The sequence below is a fragment of the Solanum lycopersicum genome, chromosome 12, assembly GCF_036512215.1.
Source record: "Solanum lycopersicum chromosome 12, SLM_r2.1".
Classification (NCBI taxonomy): Eukaryota; Viridiplantae; Streptophyta; class Magnoliopsida; order Solanales; family Solanaceae; genus Solanum; species Solanum lycopersicum.
The window spans coordinates 51,487,800-51,498,845 of NC_090811.1; the positions used below are offsets into that span (position 1 = coordinate 51,487,800).

The 11,046-nt window shown below is 39.4% G+C and overlaps 1 protein-coding gene across 1 annotated transcript; it reads right to left on the reverse strand.

The window, feature by feature from the left end:
• Window positions 1–1,160: 1,160 nt before the first annotated feature.
• LOC138340415 (uncharacterized) lies at window positions 1,161–3,058 on the reverse strand. Its single transcript, XM_069292138.1, has 2 exons — window positions 2,633–3,058; window positions 1,161–1,229 (listed from the first exon to the last, which is right to left on the reverse strand). The coding sequence occupies exons 1-2, from the start codon at window positions 3,056–3,058 to the stop codon at window positions 1,161–1,163; spliced, it is 495 nt and encodes a 164-aa protein (XP_069148239.1).
• Between the last annotated feature and the right edge of the window lie 7,988 nt (window positions 3,059–11,046).

Below are 11,046 nucleotides of genomic sequence, written 5' to 3' on the forward strand. Positions count from 1 at the left end.
ATAACAAGAGAAGAAATTGTGCCCTCTATTCATGAACCAGGTTCTTGTGAGTTTAGGAAAATATACAATCACAAAACAATAAAGCACATATTTATCATGGAAACCTTCCTTTTTCAAGGAAAAAACCACAAGACTATTTTATTACCTTTTAGTTAAGGGAGCTAACGGAGTCCTAGAAACCAAGGTTGGTCAGGAAAATTTGAGTCCTGTAATGTGTCTTAAAGGTTGATAGGACTAGTCATGGAAACTTCTTTTAACCGTTGAAAGTGACCGTAGAAGGATCCCAGACTTACAAAGAAAATTTAATAGAACTGTGAGCCTATGAGAAGGAACTACATGTCGTGGGCAATTTTATGGGTCGTAGGAGAGACTGTTAGAAATTAACCAAAAACATGAGTTTCACAAAAGGTGTCTCCACATTGTAGACTTGTTAATGATTCATGGAAATATGTCGTGGGGATATATTTATTTTAGGTGTTTGAAGTTGAATATACGATTGACAAGAATAGGCCATAAAAAGTCCTACGGGCTGTAGATCAAAATCATATATCACTGCGACAGTTTTAAGTATGGGTGTTTTTGTATCTCCTCATCCCATTAAAGCCTAAATTTCAATGTTATTATACATAATTAAGGGTTTTAAGATTGTTGATCAATCTTTTTAGGTGAAGGGTTCTAAATATATCCAGACTTCTGCAAAAATTGTTGTAACAATCCCAAACTTTGGGTAGGACCTATAAGCCCTCCTTCACTATTTAATAATGTATTTTGAAGGTATAAATGTACCCACGTGGTAAAAATATTTTTTATAATGATTCTGTCGCGACCCAAAACGAGCCGCGAGTGGCACCCACATTTATCCTCTTATGTGAGCGAACAAACCAATCTAAACCCCAATCATTTACCAATTTTTCAAACATAATGAACAAAATACAATGCGAAAGACTCAAAATCTTATTAATAAAATCAATAAATAACTTCTAAAATTAAATAGTTATTATTCCCAAAATCTGGAAGTCATCACCACAAGAACATCTATCCTCAAATTACTAAATCTAAGAGTATTAAGAAACTAATATAAGTAAATGAATGGTCCATGTCCGAACTTCAAGACATCAAGACGTGAAGGAGAGAATCCAGTCTAAGCTAGGAACAATAGCTCAACCTGAAATCTGATATGCTGAAGACTGGCTAGAGTTGCGGTCGAGTCGAAGTTTACGGCACGTTTGCTGCATTCCATAAATAACAAAGAAAAAGAATACAAGTAGGGGTCAGTACAAGGAACACAACTGAGTAGGTATCATCGGCTAACTCAAAATAGAAAGCAATATATATCAAATAATAATATAAAATAAACTACATACTCAATAGGTGACAACAACAAGTACAATAACCATTGGCCACAACACCCAGCACATCTATGGGGACTCAAGCCTCCAAACCATACTAATTTGTGAAATGGTTCTTTAAATTTGAGTATATTAACATAATTCAAGATTTATTCTCTTTATTCTCCTGGTGTCGGAACGTGACACTCCGATCCCCTACTACTACGTGTCGAAATGTGACACTCCGATCCCCTAATTCTACGTGTCAGTTCGTGACACCCGATCCCCTAATTCTACGTGTCGGTTCGTGACACCTGATCCCCTAATTCTACGTGTTGGTTCGTGACACCCGATCCCCTAATTCTACATGTCGGTTCGTGACACCCGATCCCCTAATATCATTACTTTAGTTGATGAAGCCTTCCTTAATGTCAAGGCATCATCATTAATAGAGAGGTTTTAAGGTTTAAGATTCAACAGCCTCATCATTCTAATCCATCACAATTATATAATCACATCATGAAACCACACAATTCAGCATATAGAAGACTTTACAATACTACCCAATACATATCAATCGCTATTTAGAGTTTACTATGAGGTAGTATAAACCATAACCTACCTCCACCGAAGAATCGTGATCAAGCAATCTACTTCCCCAATGTCCTTGCTGTCTCATCTTTCTTCTCTCTCTCGCTCGTTCTCCCTGCTTTTTCGTTTTTCAAACTCTTTTTCTTTTACCCTAATTGTCATATAATTAAGTATAAAAGATGATAAAAAGTAACCCACTATTTATTTCAAGGTTATCTCCTTTAACCCCCAAGTAATAAATTATTAACATTAACCCACTAATTTTATAATTATAATCAGGAATGTCCAAAACACCCCTTTAAAACTTTAGCAGAAATCCGACCCAGGTGGAATCATGCCACTCGTGACGGCCCGTCATGCCTACGACGGTCCGTCCTGCAGGGTCCTCAAAGAGTTTAGAGACTCAATTTCAGTAGAAAGGTCAGTGACGGTCCGTCGTGTCTACGACGGTCCGTGCTGCAGTTCCATCGCGAAAATCAGAGAGTTGATCCCCGTACCCAAATTTTCAGAGTTGAAGTGTTTTGGAACGAGACCCTCGACGGTCCGTCGTGCCCATGAAGGTCCATCACGGGATCCGTCAATCCAGCCAGTTATTATCAGAACTAAACTCTACTTCTCGAATCGACTAAACAGGTCGTTACAATAGATACCAATTTACCCATCGTTCGTCCTTGAACGATCACAGGAAGAAAAGCAAGGGCGAGAAAGAGTACCTGAGTCTGTAAGAGATGTGGATATTTTTCTTGCATATCAGCCTCCTTCTTCCAAGTGGACTTTTCAACTGGTCGATTCTTCCATTGAACTTTGATGGATGCAATCTCCCTTGATCTGAACTTGCGGATTTCTCTATCTAGAATAGTAACAGTCTCCTCCTCATAAGACAAATTATCATCAAGAAGAACTGAATCCCAACGAATAATGTAATTTCCATCTCCATGATATCCTTTGAGCATTGACACATGAAATACCGGGTGCACTCCTGAGAGTCCTGGAGGTAATGCCAATTCATAAGCCACCTCCCCCACACGCTTCAGAACTTCGAATAGACCAATATACCTCGGACTAATCTTACTTCTCTTACCAAACTGCATCACCCCTTTCATGGGTGAAACCTTCAGCAAGACTTGTTCACCCTCCATGAACTCCAAGTCTCTCACCTTTCGATCTGCATATTCCTTCTGCCTACTTTGAGCCGTTAAAATCTTTTCTTGAATGAATTTCACTTTCTGTTATGATTCTCTCAAGAGATCTGTACCCCATGGTCTTACCTCAAATGCATCAAACCAACCAATGGGAGACCTACATCTCCTCCCATACAGTGCCTCAAATAGGGCCATATCAATACTTGAGTGATAGCTATTATTGTATGAGAATTCTGCTAAGGGTAAGAAGTTATCCCAATGACCACCAAATTCTATCACACATGCACAAAGCATATCCTCCAAAACCTGAATCGTTCGCTCAGACTGACTATCGGTCTGAGGGTGAAACACATTACTAAGGTCTAACCTAGTACCTAATTCAGCATGCAATGTTCTCCAAAACTTAGAAGTAAATTGCATACCTCTATCTGATATAATGGAAAGTGGAACTCCATGCAATCGAACAATTTCTGAGATGTAAAGTTTGGCTAACTTCTCTGCATTGTAAGTCACCTTAACCGGAATGAAGTGAGCAAATTTAGTTAATCTGTCAACAATTACCCAAATAGAATACAAACTTATCCAATGTCTTTGGAAGACAAACCACAAAATCCATTGCAATTCTTTCCCATTTCCATTCAGGAATGGGCATTTTCTGAAGTGTCCCCCCAGGAATCTGGTGTTCATACTTTACCTGCTGACAGTTCGGGCATTGAGCAACAAAATCAACAATGTCACGCTTCATCCTACTCCACCAAAAATGTTGCCTTAGGTCACGATACATCTTGGTTGTACCAGGATGTATAGAATATCCTGATCTATGAGACTCTGTAAAAATAGTGTGGATCAAATCATCAACACGGGGCGCACATACCCTTCCATTAATTCTCAAAACGCCTTCCTCATCAATTATTGCCTTTTTAGCCTCTCCTCGCAATACTATATTCCGAATTCGGCTCAGCTTCTCATCATCAAACTGCCTTCCCTTAATATTGTCAAGAAAAGAAGATCTTGCCTCCACACAGGCCAAAAATCCTCCTTTCTCTAATATTTCCAGCCTCATGAAGTCGTTTGCCAAAGTCTGGACCTCTCTAGCCAATGGGCGTCTAGAAACTTGTAAGTGGGCTAAATTACCCATGCTCCCTGCTCTTCTACTTAAAGCATCTGCCACGACATTAGCTTTTTCTGGTTGGTACAAAATAGTAATATCATAGTCCTTCAATAGTTCCATCCACCTCCTCTGTCTCAAATTCAAATCTTTCTGGGTAAAGACATACTGTAAACTACGATGATCTGTACAGACTTCACACTTAACCCCATATAGATAATGTCTCCATTGCTTTAGTGCAAACACGACCGCAGCCAACTCCAAATGATGGGTCGGATAGTTACGTTCATGCACTTTTAATTGCCTCGAAGCATAAGCAATTACATTCTTTTCCTGTATTAGCACTGCGCCCAAACCAGAATAAGATGCATCACAATAAATAATGAAATTCTTGCCTTCCACTTGAGAAGTAAGAATTGGTGCGGTAGTCAACAAGGTCTTGAGATTCTGGAAGCTTTCTTCACATTCATCAGTCTATACAAATGGAACATTCTGCTTAGTCAAATTTTTCAGTTGGGAGGCAACAGAAGAAAAGCCCCTGACAAATCGACGGTAGTAGCTAGATAAACTAACAAAGCTCCTTACCTATGTAACATTGGTAGGTCTTACCCAACTCTTCACTGCTTCGATCTTAGAAGGATCCACCATCACCCCGTCCTTAGAAACCACGTGCCCCAAGAAGGACACTGAATCTAGCCAAAATTCACACTTGGAAAATTTGGCATAAAGATTTTTCTCCCTCAACACTTCCAATACAATTCTCAAATGCTCCTCATGTTCTTTTATGCTCTTTGAGTATATTAGTATATCATCAATGAATACAATGACAAAGAGATCCAGATATGGCTTAAAAATCCCGTTCATCAAGCTCATGAAAGCAGCATGGGCATTCGTTAGTTCAAAAGACATTATTGAGAACTCATAATTCCCATACCTGGTTCGAAAAGCAGACTTTCGCACATCTGCTGCCCGTATTTTCAATTGATGATAACCAGTTCTCAAGTCGATTTTTGAGAAGGTACAAACACCTTGTAACTGATCGAACAAATCATCAATGTGAGGAAGAGGATACTTGTTCTTAAAAGTTACCTTGTTAAGTTGTCTGTAGTCTATGCACATCCAAAAACTCCCATCCTTATTCGTCACAAATAAAACAGGAGCACCCCAAGGGGATGCACTTGGCCTAATAAAACCTTTACCTAACAACTCCTGAAGTTGGGCCTTTAACTCCCTTAACTCTGCTGGAGCCATCCTATAAGGAGGTATGGAAATGGGGCGAGTGCCCGGCTCCAGATCAATACAAAAATCAATATCCCTATCCGGTGGCATACAAGGAAGGTCTGCAGGAACATATCCAGAAACTCACGGACTATCGAAACAGACTCAATCGAAGGTACTTGGGAAGTATCATCCCTGAGATGTGCCAAGAAAGCTAAACAACCCTTACAAACCATTCTCATAGCACGAAGGAAGGAGATGAGAACTGGGGTGGAAGTATGGTTACCCTCCCACACTAGCGGATCTGTCCAAGGCTTGGCCAATGTCACAGTTTTAGCATAACAATCTAAGATTGCAAAATTTGGAGAAAGCCAAGTCATACCCAGAATTACATCGAAATCAACCATCTCTAGAATAATCAAGTCCATATGAGTATTGTTCCCCACAAAAGTCATAAGACAAGACCTATATATCTTCTCAACTATCACAGACTCACCCACAGGAGTAGAGACACGAATGGGCATGTCAAGCAAATCACAATGTAAATCAAGACCAATAGCAAATGAGGAAGATACATATGAAAATGTGGATCCAGGATCAAATAATACAGAAGCCATGCAATCACTAACCAAAAGATTACCTGTGATAACAACATCAGATGTCTCCGCTTCAGACCTCCCATGGAAAGCATAACAATGAGCCCTATCACCTGTCTGGCCGTTGCCCCTACCATGTTGCACTGCGGCAGCTCCAGTTTGCCCTCCACCCCGGTTGATTTGGTGACCTCCATTACCTTGGCCACCACGTCCTCCAGAATAGTGGCCTCTTCTATGACCACCTCTACCTCTGACTATTGGTGGTCTGTAACTCTATTTTGGGCAATATCTCCTAATATGTCCAGTCTCCCTACATCCATAACACTCTCTGGGTTCAAGCATAGGTCTCTGTGAGAACGACGAAGTCTGGGGATAACCTCCAAACTCAGAGGAATGTTGACTTGTCTATGATGGACCGCCAGCTACAGCCTGCAGTGAATATTGAATAGGCCGGGCTGTGTAACCTCCCGAACTCTGCCCCCTGGAGTAAGAAACACTAAACTCACCTCCCTTACGAAACTTCTTAGATGTCGAGGCCATGGTGAAGTCGTCTCGCTTCACCCCCTCCACCTCTATCACAAAATCGACCACTTCTTGAAAGGATTTTTCTGCAGCAGCTACCTGGAAGGCTGGAATCTGCAAGTTTGACCTCAATCCCTTCACAAAACGGCGAATCCTCTCTTGTGGACTGAAGCAAAGTTGGGTGGCATACCTGGATAGTGCACGAAACTTAGCCTCATAAGCAGTAACTGACATCCTGCCTTGCTCTAGGCTCAGGAACTCATCTCTCCTCCTATCCCTCAAAGTACGGGGTATATACTTCTCTATAAATAAGCTAGAGAATGATGCCCAAGTCATAGGTGGTGCCTGTGCTGGTTGACACTCAACATACGACCGCCACCACATTTTTGCATTCCCTTGAAACTGATAGGTCACAAACTCAACCCCAAATCATTCTACTATGCCCATCTTATGTAGCAACTCATGACAATCAACCAGAAAATCATAAGCATCCTCAGATTCAGCACCCTTGAAGACTGGAGGTTTCAACTTCAAGAATTTAGTGAAAAGTTCATGCTGATCACTAGTCATTATAGGCCCTATAGTCAGTCGAGGAAACGTGCCTACTTCCAATGAGGCATCCATGCGGGGATCCATAGCAGCTGCATGTTGTACTCCCGGAACCTGAGGTGATGGTGCAGAAAACACTGGAGGTGTGTGGCCCTGATCAGATAACCCGCTAAGATAAGCAAGAACCTGGTTAATCATCTCTGGGGTAGGTTGGGGTGGTAATTTCTCATCTTGCACTTGCTCATTTTCCCCTTCCTCACCCTCTCTTACTACCTCATCAGTCGGTGGAGGAGTCACTGCCCTAGTACTAGTTGGACCAGGTGTTTGTCCTCTACCTCTAGAGGACGTCCTCCCGCGACCTCTACCACGACCTCTTGCCACTGCTCCTCTTCGAGCTACAGCCCCAGTGGCTGGCTCAGACGCATCCTGTCTTGCCGGTGTTGGTGTTGACTCAGTTGTTGCTCTAGTTCTAACCATTTTCAAAATAGAGTGAGGATGTCAGATACAAATTTGTATCACCTAGATACCAATTGGATCCAAGTAATAGCACGAAAGAAAGAAAGAATGGAATTTTCCTAAAGTCCTATAGCCTCTCAAAGAAAAGTAAAGGCGTCCCCCTACCGTTCCTTAAGACTCTACTAGACTCGTTCTTATGTGATGAGTCAAATGAACCTAATGCTTTGATACCAAGTTTGTCAGGACCCAAAACGAGCCGCGAGTCGCACCCACATTTATCCTCCTATGTGAGCGAACCAACCAATCTAAACCCCAATCATTTACCATTTTTTCAAACAGAATGAACAAAATAAAATGCGGAAGACTCAAAATCTTATTAATAAAATCAATAAATAACTTCTAAAATTTAATACTTATTATTCCCAAAATCTGGAAGTCATCACCACAAGGAAATCTATCCTCAAATTACTAAATCTAAGAGTATTTAAGAAACTAAAATAAGTAAATGAATGGTCCATGTCCGAACTTCAAGACATCAAGACGTGAAGGAGAGAATCCAGTCTGAGCTAGGAACAATAGCTCACCCTGAAATCTGATATGCTGAAGTTTGGCTAGAGTTGCGGACGAGTAAAAGTTGATGGCAGGTTTGCTGCATTCCATAAATAATAAAGAAAAAGAATACAAGTAGGGGTCAGTACAAGGAACACGTACTGAGTAGGTATCATCGGCCAACTCAAAATAGAAAGCAATATATATCAAATAATAATATAAAATAGACTACATACTCAACAGGTGACAACAACAAGTATCATAACCATTGGCCACAACACCCAACACATCTATGAGGACTCAAGCCTCCACACCATACTCATTTGGGAAATAGTTCATTAAATTTGAGTATATTAACATTATTCAAGATTCATTCTCTTTATTGTCCTGGTGACGGAACGTGACACTCCGATCCCCTACTACTACGTGTTGGAAAGTGACACTCTGATCCCCTAATTTATGTGTCGGTTCGTGACACCCGATCCCCTAATTCTATGTGTCAGTTCGTGACACCCGATCCCCTAATTCTACGTGTCAGTTCGTGACACCCGATCCCCTAATTCTACATGTCGGTTCGTGACACCCGATCCCCTAATCTCATTACTTTTGTTCATGAAGCTTTCCTTTATGTCAAGGCATCATCATATTTTTTTTTAGTTGAATGACCCTTGAGGTGGGTCAGGGGCTTAGCATCACCCCCAGGCCTTAACATTTCATAAAATCAAAAATTACAAGAAGGGGGACATAGACCTTACCTTCTATGATTTGGTAGGTATGTAATTGACTTATCCTAATGATTAGTCAATTCAACCTTATTCAAAATGATGCACATCTAAAGAAAAATAGTACCTATAGAGGACTCCTCTACATTTTCTAAGAAAGCATAAACTAGGGAGACTCTCCCTTTACAAGAGTGATAAAAAAGATAAACCTATTCTATTAACTATAATGGTCAATGAAAAGGTTTGATATACATTTTCTTTTCCAATCCTCTTAAAAATTAAACAGATTGTTTAAGGAGGGTGTTTGATTCTCTTTACTTTCCTTCTTCTAAAGTTTTAAATGCCCATCTTCTCCAATATGTAGCTTCCTCTAATTGTTCCTTTTAATTGTATTTTGGTGTAGAAATGTTGAGGAATTTCGATGTTGTGAATCTATTTGGCTAGCAAATATGCTGTGTTGTTTGCTTCTCTGTATATGTGTTGGCATTGAAAGTGCTGTAATTTCTTGGTTATTTGTTGAATGTGTTGTACATGTTGCTAGCATCTCCATGGAATTTGGATTGTGTTGCTAATCCATTTTGACAGCAATTCTGAATCAACCTCCAATACAATGTCTTTGTAACCATGTTGTTCACACCACTCAAGCCCATATACTGCAGCTTTTAGTTCTGCAATATTGTTAGTACCAAAACCAAAAGGTGAAGCAAATGCAAAAATTATACTACCTTGATGACCCCTTAGGATTCCACCACCTCCAATCTTACCAGTTTCCTGTAAACAACTACCATCTGCATTGAGTTTGTATCTGCCTAGTGTTGGTTTGATCAAGCTTACCATAATGATCTTATATTGTTGTTGACATTGATCTATATAATTGATCAAATTGCCCCAACTATACTGCCATGGTATGTTAGGATACTCCAATTTAATAATCTGCATTGTATCTTTGAAAATACCATTTTGAACTTTGTGTATGCTAGATTGCTTCCCTCCATATTTGACAGCACACCTATTTTTCCATAAATTCCAACAAATAATGTTAGGTAAAGTATGAATAAGTAATTTGTGTACCTCATTGTTTATTTGCAGATTCCTCCAATATAATAGCTGGCTTCTCATATTTGTATTAACATGAACTGCTCTAATTAGCAAAGTTGCCAGTAAGCAATATATGATTTATATCATCCTTGCCTTTGTTATAACAACAGTAACAATCAACTATATCCCTACCCAAACTCTGCAATGTCTCATTAGTAGGCAATTTGCCCTTTAAAGCTCTCCATATAAAGAAAGATATTTTAAAGGGAATGTGTTTATGCCAAATAATATTATTAATAGGATCATGAATTCTTTTCTTTCTAATGACCTCTCAAGCTGAAGAAAAAGTGAATTTACCAGTTTCATCTGGTAACCATATGGCAGTGTCTTCTTTTCCTTCATTATATTTGAATACAGTCTGAAGAATATTAGTAATCAATAAAGGAGGAACATGCTGTCTAATCAAACTCTCATTCCATTTACCATCTATCCAAAAATCAGCTAATCTACTGTTATTTAAGCTAGAAATATGATCACAGTGACTGGCTAGAGAGTCATTTTCTAACCAATTATCCCACCAAAAGCTGCAAGTTCCAGAATGAATACTCCATTTAATAAGAGATTCAACCTTGTGCCTATTATTAGTTAAATATCTCCAAACAATAGAATCCCCAGAATCATATTTTTTTGCCACAGGATTGGCTCTTTGACAGTATTTAGCTTTTAAGAATTGACTCCACAAAGATTTTTTTGTTCTAAATTCCCACCACTGTTTGTATTGAAAAGTTGTACAAACATCTTCCAATTGCCTTACACCAATGCCTCCTTCATTAAAGGGATAAGCAAGATTTTACCAAGAAGACCAATGATATTTCTTCCTCTCCTTATCAGTACCCCAAAAGAAATTAGCAATAACCTTCTTAATACATTTTAGAGTAGTCTTAGGAGGAGAAATAGCTGTTAGATTATGAACTGGAATTGATTGCAAAACATGTTTAACCAAAGTGGCTTTGCCCCCAAAGTTTAAAATCTTAGCTTGCCATCCTAAGACTCTTTTGATTACTTTTTCTACAACTCCTGAATAATAGATAATTCTTTGCCTTCCTATATATAATGGACACCCTAGATAGTTGATAGGACTCTCCTTCCTATCAAAACCAGTAGCTCTTTCAATATTATCAATAATAACATGATTAGTGTTGGAAGTCACCATAAAGAAACTCTTTT